Below are 22,165 nucleotides of genomic sequence, written 5' to 3'. Positions count from 1 at the left end.
CCTCGAACAATATCAGGAAGGCTATTCCAGAGTTTAGGAGCTAAATGTGAGAACGCCCTCCCTCCTTTAATGGACTTAGATATCCTAGGAATGACCAGAAGCCTCGAATTTAGTGATCTTAAAGAACGCGATGGATTGTAGGGCGATAGAAGGTCCATTAAATACACAGGAGCTAGACCATTTAGGGCTTTATAGGTCAGTAGTAATACTTTGTAATTGATACGGAACTTAATAGGTAACCAGTGTAGAGATGATAAAATTGGTGTTATATGATCATATTTTCTTGACCTAGTAAGAACTCTTGCAGCAGCATTTTGCACTAACTGTAGCTTGTTTATTGAGGATGCAGGACAACCAGCTAATAAAGCATTACAGTAATCTAGTATCGAGGTCATGAATGCATGAACTAACTTTTCTGCATCAGAAACAGATAGCATGTTACGTAGCTTAGCAATGTTTCTAAGGTGGAAAAAGGCTGTTCTTGTAACATATGAAATATGATTTTCGAAAGACAAGTTGTGGTCTAGTATAACACCCAGTGTCATGGACTATGTTCCATTCAGCTTAAACACTCCCAAGAAACTCCAGGACACAGCTGATTCATTTCCGTGAATTTACTGGGAATTTTGTGAAACTGCAAAACAGTACAATGAGATGTAAATATTATTAATCAAACCCAGATACACAGTAACAGTGTAAATAGCACAGCTTAACTAACATAGCAGTGTAGCCTATATGATAAACACAATCGAGCTAGTAAAAAACAACCAGCAGCAATAAACAAAGCTAACTTAGCTTTCTCAATAATCTCAAAAAATTAAAATAAGCAATAACCTAATGTTAAACAATGATAAATACTCACAGACGTTGCCTTAGCAAAAAGGGAGAAGGAAAAGCGATCGATTCAGAAACTGACGACGATAGAGCTCACACATTCCTGTAGCTGATTGCCGCATGGCAATTTTACTTCCTGTTTCCCTACATGCACGCGTACCGCGTTACTATGGTTACAAATATAAACAAACCACACTGAACTACTGAAACAAAGTAGAAACGCATTTCAGGCGGCATGACACTCCCCGCTTGGGATCTTTAAAGAGCCCACATTAATTAACAGAATCAGAAGCAGAACCACTTCTGTAATGGGCCGAGAAAAAGTCTTTCTGGTTCCATCCTTGACGACTTCGACTTGAACCTTCCGAACCAATCCATCTTCTCCTGGAAGGGTTTTTGTGATGATGCCCGTAGGCCATTGATTTCTCTTTGCCTGATTGTCTTTCAAGAGAACTATATCTCCTTCTTGAAGGTTCGGCCTTTTTCCTTGCCACTTGTGCCGAAGCTGCAATGTTTTGAGGTATTCATGTTTCCACCTGTTCCAAAACATGTCTGCTAGGCCCTGAACCCGCTTCCACTCCTCTTTGACGAGATGCGCTTCGTCAAAGCTTCCTGACGGAGGAGGAGGTGCAGAGCCAGTCTTAAGAGTCAGGAGCATTGATGGGGTGAGGATGAGAAGCGATTCCGGATCCGATGACACTGGGATGAGCGGTCTAGCATTCATGATTGCAGCTACCTCATCCATGAGTGTAGTCAGAACTTCATGTGTAAGGTGAGACCTCCTCTGCTCAAGCAGCATGCAGTCCAAAATCCGGCGGGCAATGCCAATCATGCGTTCCCACGCGCCACCCATATGAGACGCGTGGGGCGGGTTGAATACCCAGGTGCAGCTCTGTGTGTGCAGGTACTCTTCCACACTGTTGAAGCCTGGATTAGTCTTGTCCATCTCCAGCTCACGAGAGGCGCCAATGAAGTTAGTTCCGCAGTCGGAGTGGATTTTCTTTGCGGGGCCCCTGACTGCAAAGAACCTTCTCAAGGCGTTGATGAAGCTGCTGGAACTCATTGCTTCAATTACCTCGATGTGAACTGCCCTTGAGCACATGCATGAGAACATCACAGGCCATCGTTTAGAGTTGGAGACTCCTCCTCTTGTGCGGCGTGAGACAATGTCCCATGGTCCAAAGACGTCAACACCTACATAGGTGAAAGGAGGTGCTACTTGTAGCCGTTCCGCTGGCAGAGCTGCCATCTGCTGATGTTCGGTCTTTCCCCTCAGCCTTCTACATGTGATACATCAGTGAAGCAGACTGCTGACACAGCGTTTAGCTCCCACCAGCCAGAAACCTGCCGCTCGAATGGCACCTTCGGTCAGATGTCTTCCTTGGTGTTTTACTGCTTCATGATAGTGAGAGACAAGCAGGGTTGCGAGATGATGCCGGCCAGGAATGATGATGGGGTGAGTCTCGTTCATGCTCAGATCTGACTGTCCAATCCGACCTCCCACTCTAAGAAGTTGATCTTGGTCCATGATAGGGCGCAATTTCCACAGGCTGCTGGAAGATGGGATGTTGGATCCTGAGTTTACACACTTAAGTTCGTCTGAATAGTACTCATTCTGGACACTCTTCACAATGCACAATTTAGCCCTCAGCAACTCTTCCTCTGTAGAGCGACAAATGTGCCACCCCTGACATTCATTCTAGGGTGGAGTGAGCAAAGGAACGAGCCACGTGGATGAGGTGTGCTATGGCTGTGAGGAGAGTGCTGAACTTGGAGAAACGTTCAAAGCGTTGTGGGTGTACCACATCTCTGGTAACATGTGTGAGACTTCAGTGTCAGGGTCAATAAGGTTATAAGTCTCTTGAAGCTCAGTTGAATGCGAAGGCGCATCACGGAGAAAGGCTGGTCCTTTGAGCCAAGTTGTGCTGCTAAGCAAGGGTGGTGTCACAGTTCTCGACCCAATGTAAGCTGGGTTGAGATGCGTTGGGACGTACTTCCACTGTCCGGAACAAGGTGATTGATGGATTCGTTGGACCCTGTTGTGTACGTAGACATAGAATCTCCTTGACTGGTTCTGGATGTACCCCAATACAATCTTGCTATCCGTGTAGTAGGTGATGTTGTCGAAAGTTGTGTCCATCTCTGTGACTACCATCTCGTGATCTCGATGGCGAGTACAGCCGCACAGAGCTGAAGTCTCGGTATAGTTAACCCTCTGGGGTCTAAGGTGTTTTTGGGGTCCTTGAGATGTTTTGACATACTCTGACATTTGTGCTTTTTTCAGTTGCTAATAACCAAATTACTGGCAAAGGTGTAATTACACTCTATTTTGCACAAACAGGGCTACCATAATATGTTATCAACATGTATGTATATGTTTGTATTTTTGAGAGAATATTGTTTATGCGTGGTTATTGAAAAAACTAAAACTTAAAGTTTCTGAAATAAGGCCACAAAACACATACTAAATATGTGTCCACAAGACTTTTGACTAATGGATGTTGTCGCCTAGAGTTTTTTCTTCAAAATGATCTGAAAATCATCCTGCCTTATCATTCACATAAAACAATAGATTGGTTTAAATTAAAAAATTACACTTTTTGTTTGGAAAGGCAATATGCGCAGGGGTGTGACCTGCTGTGATTCACACCTGAGAAGACAATGGGCCCGCATAATGAGCGCATAATGGGGCTGCATACTAATGACCCTTTCATTCAGGTGTGTCACTGAGCCTCAAGAATGCAATGACAATATATATATATATATATATATACTGTATGTATATAGGCCCATATAATACAAAATTGGTTCACAGTTCCAATTATTTATTTATTTTTGAAATTGTGCTTGCAAATTGTATAATATCAAATGTAAACATTTCTAGTAATTGTGCAGTTAATTCTCATACTGTTTTTACAGAAAGTTTGGGAATATATCCCAAATGTGTCACTAATAAAACACAATACAAATAATTTAAAGAGGAGGCTTATATTGAGCTTTTAAGATTTACCTAAGATTTATTTATATGTAGCCTACATATATTTTTGCTATTTTAATAAAAAGGTTACAATTACAACAACAATTACAATTTTAACTATATTTCAAATGTAATCTTTCTTTGTATATACTAAAGTATACATTTTATCATACATATTTCACAGTTGCGGATTAATTAGTTTGAATATAGCCTACAATCGAACAAACACTATAATAACATCCTAGCAAACAAGCTTATTTGATGTGGCAGTATTTTACAGTAAAAACGACATCTTGTCTTTCATATGTAACATATCGTTTTTATGATTAGGACATATAAATGTTAATTTGCAGTTTAATACGTTGCTTATACAAAAATATTTTATTTCAACATATTTCAGTCGGTTTTTACTCATCTCAGTATTGGAATATAGTTAGGTAAAAGCTGTTCATTCATTCACACACAAAAATGCGATTCATATTCAAACAGTCTTTTTGTTTACAGACACTATTTCATATCGCGATTAGAACAAAGCACTTGAAAATAAAGAATGTACCTATTCCTCAGCTGGATCCGTTGCTCCTCCAAATGAAACTACCTGCACTTCTGAGGTAATTTTTTTCCAGGATTATTATTAAGATAGTATTATTCCTCACAGCGTCGTAAATATGAGTCTCTTTCTGTGGGTTATCCAGCTGATGTGGGCGTGGATCGCCTTAGAGCATTTGTGTTTGAATAGAGCGCGCGCTCCGTGGGCGTGGTCAAATTAACTTTAATGACCTGAGATGAGAACGACTATCATCTCTCTCTTTTCGTACAGATTACATAAAATGAGAAAATTTGTTTTTTATATAAATTACTTCATTTAAAAGAAGATAATTCAGGCTTCATGCCTGTGTGCCTGTATACCTGTTTGACTGAGTATTTGCAGAGTTACAGTTCATTTTTCGGACGCGTTTCAGAATGGACTTCACTGACAGAGAGAACGCAGAACGCGCATCATGTTTATTTTTCTTTATTAGGCGAAAAGCACAACACTTTGTTTTTATTGTGAGGTTCCACAAAAAAAATACAAACTTAACAGGATCGAATGATGTACAACACTTATATGTAAGATCAAAATCAACAGAGTAATTTGAGTCTCTTTTGCACTGATAAGGAAAAAAGTGAGCTGGTATCGCCGGCGAGACCGCCGACCCCAGAGGGTTAAGCCAGGTTGGGGGGCCAGCTTTGCCTTCCTGAAGACAAAGTCAATCTCAATCTGTTCTTGGTGGCTTGTCACCTTGACGTAGGCTACGGCTGCTATTGCCTTGACTGATGCGTCTGCAAAGACACAGAGTTCTCTTCTTAGCGTGCCTGCGGTGGAGAAGGACGTGTAAGGGCGTGGTATCTGGAGCCCCTCTAGGTCTTGGAGTGACTGTTTCCATCTAGTCCACTAAATCTCCATGTCTTTGGGAACAGGTGAATACCAGCCCTCTGCTTGCGTGGTGAGTTCCCTGAGTATCAGTCTTCCATGAACTGTGATGGGTGCAAGGAACCCTAGAGGATCATAGAGGCTGTTCACTATTGAGAGTACCCCTCTGCGAGTGAATGGCTTCTGGTCATCTTTCATCTGAAACATATGAAGGTGTCTGCGCATGTTCCAGAACAATCCAAGGCTACGTTAGATGGGCAGATCATCAATAAAGAGATCTAGGCTGTTGACGTCCTTGGCGCGATCTTCGGATGGATATGCTTCGTTGACTGCCGGTTGATTTGAAGCAATTTTGTGCAGCCTGAGGTTAGAAGCTGCAAGCATTTTCTGTGCTCGTCCAAGGACGCTGATGGCCTCTTCCTCGGTGCCGAAGGACTTTAAAGCGTCGTCAACATAGAACTCGCGGTCAATGAATCTTCTTGCATCACTGCCATAGTCGGCTTCTGCTTCCTTAGCTGCCCGTCGCATATCATACACTGCAACGGCAGGCGAGGGACTGTTCCCAAAAAGGTGAACCCGCATTCTGTAGTCCACGATGTCGGAGGTAGGGTCGTTATTCCTATACCACAGGAAGCGTAGAAAATCACGGTGCTCCTCCTTAACGACAAAGCAGTGGAACATGTGCTCGATGTCGGCGGTCATCGCCACCTGTTCCTTCCTGAACCTCATAAGAACACCTAGCAGGGTATTATTGAGATCAGGGCCAGTGAGCAAGACATCGTTGAGCGACACTCCTTCACATGACGCGCTGCTGTCAAAGACCACACGGATCTTATCTGGCTTCCTTGGATGGTACACACCGAACAGGGCCAGGTACCAACACTCTTGTCCAGGCTGCACTGGCGGGGCAACTTCTGCGTGTGCCTTCTGGAGCATCTTCTCCATAAACTCTAGGAAATCGGCTTTCATGTTTCCTGTTGTTAGGCAGCCGCTGTCTTGGCGACCGAAAAGGCAAAGGTGCAACCCAACTTTTGGAGCTGTCCTGACAGCACTCAGCTTCCATTATCTTCAGAAACTCTAGATCCTCCATGGATGGAGCGAGTCTGTGGTCGTCGGGAGTACGAGCGAAGACAGTCTGCCCCAAGCAGTCTCCACTGAGCATCATTGAGCCACGGGTGGAGGTTGGTGCTGGATGATGCTGAGGTTTAGATACTTGACCAAATACCTCTTTCACTCTGATCTGGTTGTTGCATGGCTGAAGATAACTTGTACAACCGTTCTCTAAGATGGCTGTTTTTTAACTCCTCACCTCATGTGGTCTGTGAGCACCTCCTAGGCACAAATCACCGACGACGACCCATCCTAGGTCAAGCCTTTGGGCAAACGGTGCATCTTCTGGGCCACTTATCTGCTCTCGGACCTTGTGTGCCTGTAAGATGTCTCTGCCCAGTAAGAGGAGTATTTTGGCATCCGGATCCAGAGGCGGAATCTTGTCTGTGATGTGCTTCAGGTGGGCATGATGGTAAGCTGCTTCCGGCGTAGGAATCTCGGCGCGAACGTTAGGGATTTGGTTGCACTCGAGGAGTGTAGGCAGAGGAATGCTTAGTTTCTTGTCCACCGGCTCCACAGTGTAACCGCTGGCTCTCCTCCCCGCTGTCTCTGAACGCCCCGCACAGGTCTTGAGTGTATACGAGTAGGAACTTCCGGAGATCTTAAAAACCTCAAAGAACTCTGACCGCGCCAGGGAGCGATTGCTTTGCTTGTCCAGTATGGCATACATTCTCTTGGACTCCTCCCTGCATCCGTCTGGGAACACACTGACAAGGCAGATCTTAGCACATGCTCTGGAACTCAATCCTTCACCACATACCTGAGTGCACGTCGACTTGACCTCCTGGATGTCTGCTCTGTCCTCCTCCCCGCCGTCCTCTGAAGTGGAAGGGGACGACTTAGATTTCCAGGTAGGTGGGCAGGGGTGAAGCGCTGTCACATGAGCAGTGCTCTCGCATTCTGTACATTTTATCTTAGCTGTGCAGTTCTTCGCAAGATGCTCTGTGGAGAAGCAACAGCGAAAGCAGATGTAATGCTCTTTCAAAAGCTGTTTGCGATCATTTATGCTCTTTTCACGGAAGCCTCTGCATTTCCTCAGAGGGTGGGGCTTTTTATGCAGAGGGCAATGTTTATTTGGATCAATTCGTTCCGTACTTTCTCTAGACTCAGCCTTGGCCGTTCCTGAGACCTGCGTCTTGTGAATATAAACAGATGTCTTTGTAGGCCTCTCCCACTTACTCTTTCTCTCTGCTGGAGCTGGCGTGAAGAGGTTAAAGCTTGGGTCAGTGTGAGCCCTTGCCTCCGTGGCGATGAAGTTTACAAACACAGAGAAAGGTGGGAAGCTAACGAAATGTTCCTGTTTGTATCTTGTACCAAAGTAAAGCCACTTTTCTTGCATGTTGTATGGGAGTTTCTCAATGAAAGGCTTAATTCCTCTGGAGGTATCCAAGTCCGACAAGCCTGCACGGTAGCCGTCTTCCTTGGCAGCTTGTAGCTCTGCCAAGAGGTCGGCTAGATCCCTGAGTCTCTGTGGCTCCTTTGTTGTGACCTTTGGAAAGTTTTCTAGTTTGTTGAACAGAGCCTGCTCGACGGCCTCTGGCGAGCCGTATATTTCGTCGAGGCGCCCCCATGCCATGTGCAGTCCAGTTGCTGGATCCTTAATGTTGACTGTTTTTATCCTTCTTACTTGTTCTGATGACTCTTTTCCCAGAAACTGGAGGAGGGCGAGTTCTCCTGCAGCAGACAGGTCTAGATCGGCGATAGCGTTCAGGAACAATGTTTTCCAGGCCCAATAGTTCATTGGCTGGTCATCATTTGCAGTGAGGCCTGAAGTCACCAGGCGGCTGCGAGCAAGGTATTTGATAAGATCTCCAGTGGACGTAGAGTGGTCATAGCTAGCTCCATGTGAGCGGGCGGGTCCACAGGAGATGAGGAATCCAGTTTGAAGTTCTGTTGTGGACGATTCCCACCAAGCTGAGGAGCTGGAGCGGAGTTGTGAGGCTGATTGAAGCTTTGTTGTGGCGGTGCCGAACTGGTCTGAGGAGCCTGAGGAACCTGGTGTGGCATAATGTCAGCAGAAGCAGCAGCTTGGGTTTGACTTGCATTAAGTGGGTGGGGTGTTGAAGGGATTACATTGACTGGTTGAGGGTGTGGAGAATGAAGCGTTGGTGACACATAGTCACTCCCTCTTCTGACAGAGCATAGGCTGGCCTGTGCCGACACGTAGGCGGCGACGCGCTGGTCTTTGACCGATTGGGAGACCGGACTGTTAGCCTTACTGCATACTTCAAAGCCCATATCTTGTAAACCAGCCACGAGAGTATTTGCCTCTGCTATGGCAGCATCCTTTTCTTTTTCGTCATTTAAAGCATCAAGATTAGCTTGAACTTGTGCCTGCTCCACTTTAAGTTGAATTTCTTTTAGCGCATATGCTGCTCTAGCTTGCGTTGCTTCAGCCTTTGCCTTTGCCATTGCGACGGCCATGCTAATCTTCGAGCTGGACGATGTACCAGATGAGCGACTGCTTCTTGAGCGCACGGTCTCAGACTGGTTATCTCCATTTCCTTTTTTACTGTTGCTACGTTGTGACATTGTGACTCACCGCGTTTTCAATATCAGGAGAAGGAAGCTAGTGTGTAGCTGACAGTGAGCTGTAGAGTTAGCCACTTATCTCTTGGTATTGAGTTGCTCCGTAGGATGGCAATCCTTGTGTCCCTTGTTAGCTGTGTTGCCGTCTTTTCACTGTCATGGACTATGTTCCATTCAGCTTAAACACTCCCAAGAAACTCCAGGACACAGCTGATTCATTTCCATGAATTTACTGGGAATTTTATGAAACTGCAATACAGTACAATGAGATGTAAATATTATTAATCAAACCCAGATACACAGTAACATGATTTCCATTACACGAGAGTAGATGTTAAAACTTCATGCTGATTTGTACTCGGCTTTCGCCAAGATAAGCACAAACTAAGACGTAGCTTTACAGTAACCTATGCTTTTCCATCCATTTACGCTTCCTTCCATATGGTGATGTGAATCTCCTTCTGTCCGGTGTTAACGGCTGCAGTGTACTTGGCGCGTCAGCACACACAACGGCTGCAACTACAGTGTGGTCTCCCCAGTGGACCAGCACGACAACCGTCTGGATTGAGCCGAGTAGGTGACATCTCTAGGGTCTTCAAGTGGGCACCTTCCGTCCTCAGTGTTTCATCGACTAGCCCACGACACCTCAAGAGGGCTCGACAGTGACTCTGGCGTCCCAGAGTCACCCCCCTCCGTCCCCCACTCAACTCAGCCCAGCTTACTGACCTTTACATCCCTCCTGCTGCTGAGGTTGCTCCTTCCTCGTAGTTCACATGTGACCTAACTACAATCTCACAATCTCTCCGCAACCCAACCATACGCGCCAACCCGTTTGACTAAGGATGTTGAGCCCCACTGTCTTCGTTAAAGTAGGTTCAGTGGCAACGGTTCCGTATGGCATACTACCTACCGCAATACACCATATCTGCCCAATCACCAACCCTCATTCACGCAATATACACAGGAACGTAATAACTGTAATTACTATGCAAACTATACAAATAAACCACAGACTCTTCGAGTTTTTCAAGAATTCTCCAAAACCGTAGCGTGGTGGCCTGTACACAGCCAGCCAGAATCTTTCCGTCTCAACCACAGCCAGTTGCTGCTCCTCTCTGCTGCTTCAGATAAGCTCTTTACTGTGTGACGGAACTCTTGGCCACTGAATCCGATGTCTCTGAGGAACCGGGTTGTAGAGTGTGCCACAAATCCTCGACAACCCACTTCCACTGGATAAACCTGGACTCTTCATCCTCGCTGTTCTGCTTCAGTGGCCAGATGAGCATACCGCAGTTTCTTCCTCTCATGTGCCTCATCTACTGCATCCTCCGATGGCACTGTTAACTCTATCAGTTGAACAATGCGTGCTGATCCAGACCACAAAACAATATCTGGTCGGAGGTTAGTGGTGGCAATCTCAGGTGGAAAAATAAGCCATTGATCAAGATCAGCCAGCATTTTCCAGTCCCTAGCAGCTTCCAGTTGTCCTGGGCGAGAATTGGTTTTAACACCTTTTCTTGGTGGTTGCTCGCCTGGGCGGAGGAATATTGTCTTCTGTGTGTAATGTTTTGCTAGAACAGGTGGCAACCTATTGGTCATGTTACGCTTGCCTTCCAATGCTAAAGCCAAACATCGCAGTACTTGGTCATGGCGCCAAGTAAACCGACCTTGGCTAAGAGCCAAAATGAGTCTTACATCCTGTCAAAATGTGCCTTAATGTGGCAGGTGATGATCACAAAGGACAAGAGGGATCCTCTCCTACCCAGAGGTTTAGGTTCTGTGGTGATGGGAGAACATCATATGTTGACCTGATAAGGAAACTGATCCTACTCTCTTCCATTGACCAAAGTGTAAATAGCAGTGTAAATAGCACAGCTTAACTAACATAGCAGTGTAGCCTATATGATAAACACAATCGAGCTAGTAAAAAACAACCAGTAGCAATAAACAAAGCTAACTCAGCTTTCTCAATAATCTCACAAAATTAAAATAAGCAATAACCTAATGTTAAACAATGATAAATAGTCAAGTCACCTTTATTTATATAGCGCTTTTTACAATACAGATTGTATCAAAGCGCTTATCCTTTGATACAGGACAGACGTACTGACAGATACTGAAATACGTACTGAAATACTGACAGACGTTGCCTTAGCAAAAAGGGAGAAGGAAAAGCGATCGATTCAGAAACTGACGACGATAGAGCTCACACATTCCTGTAGCTGATTACCGCATGGCAATTTTACTCCCCGTTTCCCTACATGCACGGGTACCGCGTTACTATGGTTATAAATATAAACAAACCACACTGAACTACTGAAACAAAGTAGAAACGCATTTCAAGCGGCATGACACCCAGGTCTTTTACTGTAGTGGATAAAGTAACAGGACATTCTTCTAAATTAAAGTTGTATTGTAAGAGGTTTTGTGGGTAGTTTTTTGGACCAATAAGTAATACCTCCGTTTTATCTGAATTTAATAGCAGGAAATTACACGTCATCCAGCATTTTATATCTTTAAGACACTCTGTCAATTTAGATGAGTTAGTGTTTTCATCTGGTCGTGATGAAATACATAATTGAGTGTCATCAGCATAACAGTGGAAATTAATTCCATGTTTTCTTATAATATTACCAAGTGGCAGCATATATATTGAGAATAGCATAACACCGATCCTTGCGGCACTCCATAGTCTACTGACGTTATCTTCGATTTTTCCCCCATTTAAACAGACATAATCCTGATTCTCACCTAATCGCCCTTCTTGCAGACTTACAAGATATGAAGATAAGCTGAGAATGATGCGACAGCGGGCTGCAGTGAGTTATATACTAGGGAGGCGGAGCACACTGATCGCTGTAGCGATTGGTCTGTTAGTCTGGTGGTGTAATTGGGGCTTTCGCAGTCGGTCACGCCTGATTTGTTCCCATAGTAGATACCTCACTTTTGTTATCTGAGAACTGGGGTTATGGAAGTATCCTACTAATAGTATAAGCTTGTGTTATTTTTTTTGGTCTGTCGTAATCCTAATTATATTATTAGAAACTATGTTATATCTATAATGCATGCATTTTTAAGGCCATACAAAAAGTAATTTGCTGAAGTTGTTCAGTAGGTCTCTTGGTCAGTAGGATCTAGCTCTCACCTCTGGCTTGGAGACCCACCGTACTGCACATGTTGAATGTCTCACTTAGTTATACACAGTTTTCTCACTTAGTTACTTTGGAACTTTTTTTGCAGAGAGCTGCATGAACTGGATTTGGTCTGTCAGATATGGGAGACATACAAAATGTGTTTTAGGACTGTAGTTGAGAACCACTGCTCTAGCTGTATATGGGTGAATCTAATGAAACTTAGGTCTTATTTCACTCAAAAGTCAAAATAAATGAAAATTATATTTTGCTTAAAGAAGCAAAGAAAAATATTATTTTTGATATTTTGAAGACCCTGTCCCTAGTTATCATAGTATGTTAAAAACCTTTTTTGACCAGCCTGCCATCTCAGTTTCGATAATGCATCTCTTAATAATAGGAGGATACCATTTCCATCAATCATAACTGGCTGAATGGCTGTAATTTGGACATCATGTGGCAGTTCCTGCAAGATGAACTTTCTTCTGTCCAGAGAGAAATTGAGGAATGGCGTGATACTATGGACACCTGGCATCAGCATTGTCAGGTAACTGTGTTTATTTTTTGGCTCTAGGTTGTTAAGTCTGACATCATGCATCCCTGTTTCTGGGTCCAAAAGCTCTATCAGATCCCTGAAGCAGACAACAAATGGTGGTAACATACACGTATGGTGTGGTGTTGTTCTACTGTGAAATCATGACCCTAACCTTTTTATATCGTTAAAATATTGGTGGTGCAAAAAGAACTCTAAAGCCCTATTCAGATGGTCATTTTTTCTCATGGGGTTGTAAGGTATTTTCAACATTTACAGGGATTAGTTGGTGATTTTATTGCTGTCCGAATCCAGAATGTCAGTGTTTTTCTCCCACCTGCATAAAAATCACCGGCCGAATTACCTACTGTTTTTTGACAAACAAATCATGTGGTAATTTAATTGCCGTCCAAATCCACATCTCTGAGTTTACAAGAAGAGATCACTTCAAAATTAACTGTTTCTTTTTTATCACTGCCGAGCACCGTACGTACGATAACTGTTGCACTTCACTGTAATTTGCATGCATTTTAAAGATGTACACTTTTATTACTGAAATGCTGGAAATTATTTAAAAGAACAATATTTCATCATCTCGCTCCACCTCAGCGAACAAAAAGGAGAAAGAGAAAAAAGCACGTAAACATTTGAAATGGGCCGTTATTGTGGCAGCAATATTACAATTTTAAAATATGTAGGCTATTGTGCACAACATTAAAAACACAAACCAAGCAGCTTTATTTTTTAACCTATGTAAATAAGAGGCTGCATTAACTTATTTCCATATTTTTTAAATAACATCCTTTTGAGATAAAATGCAAAGCAAAAATGTATTTAAAATATAGCATAAGTGCGTCTATCTTCCTATTTAAAAAAATGAGATTTAAATAATGAAATAATAAATAGAACATTATTTTCCTATTTTTAAATTAAATACGAATGTATTCGTATTATTCTAAGCATATGACATTTTATTACAGACAATCATGGACTGACCACGTGAGCAGCGCGTTCCAACATAACAATTCCAACAAAAAATTAGTTGGGCAAGGCCAGAACCACAAACAAAAGATCACTACCTGATAGTAGAAAGTCTAATTAACCTGCAGAAACAAAGGCAAATAAACAACATCACTGTTACCTTGCTTCCTAAATAGCAAACAAAGGAGAAAATGAGAACAGAAGAAAATGGCACCCGTCTCCCAACTGCTCCTTCACTCAACAGTGGGCAAATGACACAACATTAAGTACACTCTAGGACTGCCAATGTCTCAACACTCTCACCCTCTTGGGAATCTCTCTCTGGCCCTGCTTAAATACTGGCTCTTCTTGACATTGACGTGGAGCAGCTTGGAGATTCCATCAACTAGATTAGGACAGGGAGGAGCACAGGAAACAGGACAAAACATACAACAAAAACTACAATTCCCAGTTGGGTCTATTGACAGCACACACAGTACAAAGAATGACAAGTACACCATAATTATAGAATACAAATGCATACGTCCTGGGACGTTATCCTATGAAATATAAACTTGTTTCTCTGAGACCAATAAGGTAAACCTTATTCTGAATCAGCAAATAAGCTGAATGATTATTTGTTATTAACTGGCATCAGCTATACAAAATAATAATAATAATAAACTTTATTTTATAAAGCGCCTTTAAAAGCAACTTCTCAAAGCGCTGTACACAAAATAAGTAATAAAAAAGCTCAAACAATAAAAGTAACATCAACAATCAAATTCTAATTTAAAAAAATAAGTTTTTAATGTAAAAGAATGTCTGAAGTCTACCTTTGGAATTCTCTGCCTCTTGATCTTAAGGAAGCTCAGAACTATGACATTTTTAAAGGATACGAGCATATGAAGAAAAAGCCCTGTCACCCATAGATCGTAAGCATGTATGAGTTGGTTGATTAACCAACAAGTTGGATTGTGAAGATCGCAGTCTCCGATTTGGGGTATAGGAAATGAACAATTCAGATAAATAATAAGGAGCCAAGCCATGCAATGCTTTATATGTCAGCATCATAATTTTAAAATTAACTCGGAGGAATCTGACTGGGAACCAGAGTAAGGACTCCAAAACTGGAGTAATATGATTGCATACCCTGGACCCAGTCAATATCCTGGCGGCCGAGTTCTGTACATATTGCAGTTTGTTGAGTGTGGATTTAGAGACTCCAGCTAATAAAAGGGCGTTACAGTAATCTATCCTAGAGACGACAAAGGAATTCATCAGCTTTTCAGCTACTGAGAAATTTAGCATAGGATGCAATCTTGCTATGTTTCTGAGGTGAAAAAAGGATGATTTAACTGTACTCTGAACAAAAGAATCAAATGAGAGACTAGTATCAAAAATAACTCCAAGATTTCTCACTTTAGCTTGAGTCGCCAAGACAGAGTCATCAATAGTCAAAGATAAAGAACCAGCTTTGGAAATTTGATGATGGGAACCAATAAGCATAACTTCAGTTTTACCACTGTTCAGACACAAGAAATTATTACTCATCCATTCTTTTATCTCAGAAACACAGTCGGAGAGAAAATCAACATCAGGGTGTTCACCAGATTTTGAGTGTACATAAATCTGCATATCATCAGCATAAAAGTGATAAAGGAGGCCAAGTGATCGCAACAAATGACCAAGTGGTGACAGATAAATATTAAACAGTGAAATAGGATTTAAACCCCTTCAAAGCTGTCCCCGACACACCAAAATCTAGTTCAAGGTGGATGAGTAATAGACTATGAACAGTATCAAAAGCTGCTCTTAAATCAAGAAGGATGAGAATGGAAATTGCACAAAAGTCAGAAGCCATCAACAAATCATTGGTAACTTTGACCAAAGCCGTTTCAGTACTGTGGAATTTACGAAAACCTGACTGAAGAGGTTCAAAAAGGTTATTAATTGCAAGATGGTTACACAAATGAGAGGAAACAACACGCTCAAGTATAAACAGAGTAAAACAGGAGATAACAGAATATAAAGACCCACCCACCTTCCTCCTATTCTCCAATTACAGCAATGATTAGGAAGAAGACATGGAGCCAAAACAAACACCAGAATTCAATACTTAATCAAACAGTGCTTACAACGAGTATCTAGTGTGCCGTTTCCTTTAACAATCACTATGTACACCACAAGTCACAAGTCAAGGAAGCCAGGAGAGTGGGGAGCCATGCATCTATATTTCAGGAGTAACATTGGCTAATCAGGTCATCTCTCATTAGTAGCTCCTGAGGCCTGTTGCATGAAACCGGTTTCGGTTTGCGTTTAGTTTGAGCAAAATCTTGAGTTTTCAGGCTCAAGAAGGTGGGTTGGTTTTTAGCGGGGTTCATCGCCATGGTAACTTAAACTACACGGCTACCCTGCTCCGGAGCAGGTTTTATTCTGGACCAAAACTGGACCAATCAGCATGGGCAAAGTGACATGCATCTGATGTGATAAAGCCACTCCCCCTGTATCTCTTGCTCCAAATTAAAGCAGTTTATAGTGAAAGAATTTTAGACACAAAATTGCCAAATTATTTGCTGCTAATTATGTATTATATTTATATTATATGAATTATATTTATTTATAATTTGTATAATATAAAATATTCATATAGTTATTATATGAATTGACAATTAATATTCAACTTTGCATTAAAATGTATATGAATATACATATAAAAACTAGTTTTAATATATGAAGCTTTTAAAATGACTAAGCTTACATGTTGTCTTTTGAGCTCTTTGTGAACCTATATAAATTATTTAAATTAAGTTGATTCACTTGCATTGATATAGTTATATGATATAGATTTTTTTCAACTGCCTTCTCAAACTTTCTCTGCAGCAGCAGTGTTTATGTCTGCCTTATAAATGCATTTATAGTCGTGATATCTTTCATAATCTCTTCACTTTCAACAGAGAAGTGAATTGCGCAGCTCTCTGGCGAGAGGTCAATCAAACTGATGCGCTCCATGTTCCGTGTGATTGGCTGTTTGCTGCACATGTTCAACCCTGTGATGAACACGCTTCAGAGTTAAACCCTGAGTTGACAGAGAAAGTTTATACCAAGAGTTCTGAACCCGCTGAACCTGATCTAAACAAGGTCGGATTTGTGTGGTTTTGTCAACTCTAAACCTACTCTCAGAGTTTGTTCAACTAGCTTTATACAACAGGCCACTGTGAGCAATTACAGCTTGAGAGTAAAACTGACTTGACTTGACTAATAAAAACACTCACATGTAAACAGGTAACCGCAGCGTTGTCTTCCAATGGTTGTGATGGCCATATAGCATCTGCAAACAAATGAGCCTTTTTTTCTCAAAACTAACCTTTTTAGCCATTTTGGACATGCTTCACAATGTTTGACAACCAAAACATGCCCAAATAAATAAAACAAGAATAAGTGTGATAACACAAGTGTGGTGTGGTGTTAGTGTCAAGGGTAACACTTTACAATAAATGTACATTAGTTAACATGAACTCAGATTAATAAATGCTGTAGAAGTGCAGTTCATTATTAATTCATGTTAATTTCAACATTTACAAATACATTATTAAAATCAAAAGTTGTATTTGTTAACATTAGTTAATGCTCTGTGAACTAACATGAACAAACAATAAACGGCTGTATTTTTGTTAACTAACGTTAAAAAAGATTAACAAATACTGTAACAAATGTATTTGCTCATTGTTAGTTCATGTTAGTTAATACATTAACTAGTGTTAACTAATGAAACCTTCTTGTAAAGCGTTACCGTGTCAATCTTAAGCCAGGTATTTTTGGCCACTGTAAACATAATTTTTTAATTCCTGTGATAATACATTAATTTGTTTTCTATTTCAGGTGATCATGAAATCATGTACAGGAATCGATTATGGGGAGTTTGCCTCTTTCCTTAAGACCATTGCAAATACTCGAATATCCTTTTTGAATTCATGTCCCAGAAATGCAGATAATTGCCAAGACCTCCTTGCAGAAAGTCTGTGTGCATTAGGCCCTCACCATGCAGCCTTTGACCTCCAGAGAGTATTGCAGATATTTGAAAGCATGCTTAGCAATGAAGACTTTAAGAGACTAGACCCTTCAGCTCTGAGCTTCAAACCTGAGGAACTGCTTCAGGAGATCAGAGAGGCTGTTCGTACAATTGTATAACTATACTGTATGTGGAAGATCAACTACGGCAAATGTGTTAATAAATTATTTTAACAACATATTTGTGTTTTCATTGTTGTTTATGCTGTCATAAAAGTATCATGTCAAATCACCACCTTGGGATCATAAGGTTCTATCTGCATTCTGAGCAGTTTTGAGATATTGTGCTTCAAAGTTTTTGCATTCCATTCAACTTAGATAGAAACATTTTTTTTTCTAAATGAAAATTCCCAAAATATACACAACATAAAAAAAAAAACATAATGTAAATAAGTTGTCACAGAGTAAGAATATGTGAATGACTCAATTTTGACAAAAATGTCAGATAGAATCTTATAATTCCAAGGTGACAAAATATTGAGTTATTAACTTGACATGAACTTAACAAAGGGTGTCAACATCCAAAAATTATAAAAGGCAACTTTTCAGCAGATGCAATTCTTTTACTTTCAGTAGTGTTTTTCAATAATCTTAAAAGTGCTGCGTATGAAAGAGCTTTTAATGTAAAGTTAATGTCTCACCCTTTTTGTAAATGTAATTGTTGGGATAGGGGAATTTTTTGTTTTTAAACCAAACTAATAACTTCCAGAGGGCTTCTAAAGTGTGAATCCAATGGACACTTTACTATCCATGTGGCCATGGTATGGGAGAGGAATTGTAATGGCAGTGAACCGATGCAACTGACACTGATAGGTCACATGACAATGACATCATGATTTTACTACGTCTGGATTACATTTAGACCATGCACGTTCATACTACAGAACATACTTTTTTTAACAGTCATGAAATAATTATTTACAAGAAATGACCTACTCAATAATTCTTGCAAAGTTCAGCTCCAAATTCAATCCTAATCAAGCATACCCGGAGCAGCTAATTAAGATCTTCAGGAATGCTTGATAATTACAGGTGGGTGTGTTGGAGCAGGGTTGGAACTGGACTCTTGCAGGAAGGATGCTTTATCCATGACTACAGTATAATATGTAGCCCCATAATTTAATTTACATGGTCTTTATACACGGGCAAATTCATCACCATGTGTATATGCAATTTATTTATTTTTAGACCAAGATAAATTTGCTTGTACAAAACCATTTCAATGTGTATCTATCGGCAACTGTATATGATTGGCCCTTTCTAATAAGATGACATAAAATTAGTTTACTAGATTAAAGGGGCTACACATCTTACCCCACTCAACCCTATAAATAAATGAGTTGTGATAAAGATGTTTTCATATATGCTTATTCTCTGCAACAACAGAAAGAATATGAATTGCTCTGTTCTGGCTATTTGACAGTAATTGACAGTCCGGCTTTTCAAATAAGAATAGGTTGGTTTACATCCATGAAGATGTGATTTGCTTTAGAAAATTAACAACAATAAAACGTTTTTTTAAATAGATTTTATTGCAAGGTGTTAATCAAGACACTGTCAACAGATATTTGTGTAAAATGTATTATATTTAACATTTTAAGTCAACTCTATATAAATATTATCTGCATTCAAATTAAAGCAGTCTGGTAGACCTTACTAGTGTTTCCGATTCATTTATCTTCAGTGTTTTTTGGCCACCAGTCAGGCACAGTAGCCTGTAAAGTCACCGTCGTATTATCAGAGGATTTAAGTTTGAGTGACTCTTTGGCATGAGCCAAGCGTATAAGGCCAAGTCCCAGCCTGTCGATTCCTGCCCTATATTTCCCTGCTGGTTTGCCCCCCTCAGTCTCAAGAGCAGCCCCATGGTCCAGGTTCTTAGCTGGAGCAGACATGGTAACAGGCATTAGGCGCTTCCTTATTACACCGGTGTGGTGCGTTCTTGCAGTTAGTTCCTGTCCGATGTAGCATCCCTTGCTGAAGCTAATTCCCTGCATATAAACCAGATTAGACTCCAGTGGAAGGGCCTCACCTGGCGGAAAGTCTCTGACTCCTTCAGGTAGTCCTATAGAAATTAAATAAATTACAGGATTAATTACAAATGGTGTGCAAACTCTTGAATATCATTTTTCAATAGTTAAACTGGTAGCACTTTATTTTACAGTCCTGCTCCCCATGTACATTATAGTTAGTTATTACAATAACTGGGTAATAACTAGGTACTAACCCTGACCCTCCCCCTAAACCTAACCTTAACCCATGTAGTTACCTTATATTAACCAGTACTTTCTTAGGTAAGTACACTACCAGTGAAAAGGTTTTGATCTGTAAGATTTGTTATGTTTTTAAAAGAAGTCTCTTCTGCTCACCAAGGCTGCGTTTATTTGATTTAAAATACAAAAAAAACCCTGTAATATTATGAAATATTATTACAATTTAAACAAGTTGTTTTCTATGTGAATATATAGTAAAGTGTAATTTATTTACATCTCTCATTATTATCAATGTTGAAAACAGTTATTTACATTTTTATTTCAGGATTCTTTGATGAATAGAAAATTCAAAAGAACAGCATTTATTATTCAAAACTACCATTCAAAAGTCTGGGGTCAGTAAGAATTTTTTTTTTTTTTTTTGGGGGGAAAGAAAATAAATCAAGGATGAATTAAATTGATCAAAAGTTACAGTAAAGACATTTATAATGTTACAAAAGTTCTATTTCAAATAAATGATGTTCTTTTAAACTTTCTATTCATCAAAGAATCCTGAAAAAAGATTGTACACAACTGTTTTCAACATTGATAATAATGAATGTTTTTTCAGCATCAAATCCGCATATTAGAGTGATTTCTAAAGGGTCATGTGACACTGAAGACTGGAGTAATGATGCTGAAAATTCAGCTTTGGTCACAGGAATAAATTACATTTTAAAATATATTAAAATAGAAAACAGTTATTTTAAATTGTCATAATATTTAACAATATTACTGGGTTTTTTTTGTGTATTTTTAATCAAATAAATGCAGCCTTGGTGAACAGAAGAGACTTTTGATCCAAAACTTTTGACTGGTAGTGTATACTGTAAGTACACAAACTGTCAATTAAAGTGCAACCGATAAACATTTAAAACAGGCAAAATGCTATTATTATCATTACCAAAAAAATATCCATATAAACTTTGTTGAGGTAGAGAATTACTTAAGATGAATATTAACATTTTAATATTAACATCAATATCAGGAGAAAAATTATACAGCATGAATTAAGCCCATTTTTCCACATTGAGATGACTCTAAAAGTGGTTCAATATCTAAAATGCATATTCATATCTACACTAGTACCAGTCAAAAGTTTGAACACGCAGACTGAATGTATGCTTCTACTGATATTAAAAACCTATTGATTTAAAAGCTTCTGCTTAAAGGCTTAAAATTCATTTTGTAGATAATTATATAAACTGTACTTGCATATGAATTTCTTTAAAAAACTTTTTTTTAAATGCTGTTTAAAAAGCATTCCAGATCACTCCGCTTCATGAGGGTGGTTGAGAAAAAGCCAACAATGAGCAGAGCTGTAATCTAGACAAAAGGAATTTGTAGAAGCTGAAATATTAGATCTGTTTAACATTTTTGTCACTACATAATTTCATTATGTGATGAGGTCTTTATTATTCAATGTAAAAAGTACAAAAAATGATGATGATAATAATAATAATAATAATGAATAAGTCGTTGTGTCCAAACTTCTCACTGGTAGTGTATGTAAAACTAATTAATTTGAGGTCATTAAGCTCTTATTCATAAGACAGAGAATTACTGCATGTTTAACTTCAATAACTATCAATAACTAACAAATGCAACAAGTTAAGATTGTCAGGTTCAGTTTATCCAAGTAACAATACAAAGCATTTAATACCAATTTCATAGCGATGTCTGTGGTATTCTTCGGTGTTGCCCTGTTGACAAGCAGAGACAATCTCATGTAGATTGTCCTGACAACTGGTGATCATTCTCCAGCCCATGAGTTCAGTTCTCGGGTCTTTCTCCAACACTAACACATTATCTGCTGCAGTAACTTCTGGCTTTGACTTTCCCAGCACTGCATCTCTATTCCTAGGTAATAGAGCCCATAGCGAGAGACTAGGACACAAGCTGATGTTCACTTTGCGACGTATCTTGTAGACTTTCAGAAGCCGCATAATGGATTCCTGTACGATGCTGTCACACTCCAGAAGTACACCATTCAATCCATTTGGGTTTCCTTTTAAACTGAACAACAACAAACAAGTTATATTAATGCATACATTCAGAATGTACATTCGGAACAGTTGTATACGTTTAGCACATGCTATTCTCTAAAAATCAGCACTCCTTACATTAAACATAAGCTGTTTTCATCCATGAATTTGAATATTACATAAAGAAAATTGCAAATAAACCACTGTTTCCATCCCATGTGTTTAAGAGAACAAAATCGTCTCTTCCTGGGAAATTGGCATGAAGTATATTGGCTATGTAATAAAAAATGGAAGTTGCTGCAATCGGGGCCAGAAAGCCAGAAACCAGCCGCTCGAATGGCACCTTCGGTCAGATGTCTTCCTTGGTGTTTTA

General features: G+C 40.1%; 2 protein-coding genes across 5 annotated transcripts in view; one reads left to right on the top strand and one right to left on the bottom strand.

Annotated features, from left to right (window-relative positions):
• The window catches only part of jmjd4 (jumonji domain containing 4), a 42,763-nt gene that overhangs the window by 5,087 nt on the left and 15,511 nt on the right, over window positions 1–22,165 (top strand). Inside the window, exons 5-6 of one of the 4 annotated variants that reach the window (XM_056264791.1) lie at window positions 12,396–12,542; window positions 17,370–17,737. The exons of 2 other annotated variants lie outside the window; for them this stretch is intronic. In XM_056264791.1, coding sequence (XP_056120766.1) covers window positions 12,396–12,542; window positions 17,370–17,678 — 456 coding nt within the window. In that variant the 3' untranslated portion in view covers window positions 17,679–17,737. Of the gene's footprint in view, window positions 1–12,395; window positions 12,543–13,684; window positions 13,788–17,369; window positions 17,738–22,165 lie in introns of those variants that run through there. One more of the 4 variants, XM_056264793.1, reaches the window with a different exon arrangement.
• On the bottom strand, window positions 19,083–21,888 carry LOC130098963 (putative transferase CAF17 homolog, mitochondrial). The gene is made up of 2 exons (XM_056264798.1): window positions 21,471–21,888; window positions 19,083–19,620 (listed from the first exon to the last, which is right to left on the bottom strand). Exons 1-2 carry the CDS (start codon window positions 21,871–21,873, stop codon window positions 19,229–19,231), a joined length of 795 nt encoding a protein of 264 aa, XP_056120773.1. The 5' UTR covers window positions 21,874–21,888; the 3' UTR covers window positions 19,083–19,228.

Source organism: Rhinichthys klamathensis, unplaced genomic scaffold, assembly GCF_029890125.1.
Source record: "Rhinichthys klamathensis goyatoka isolate OS25496 unplaced genomic scaffold, OSU_Roscu_1.1 h1tg000011l_1, whole genome shotgun sequence".
In the NCBI taxonomy this organism is placed as follows: Eukaryota; Metazoa; Chordata; class Actinopteri; order Cypriniformes; family Leuciscidae; genus Rhinichthys; species Rhinichthys klamathensis.
This window is presented reverse-complemented; position numbering and strand designations above follow the sequence as displayed.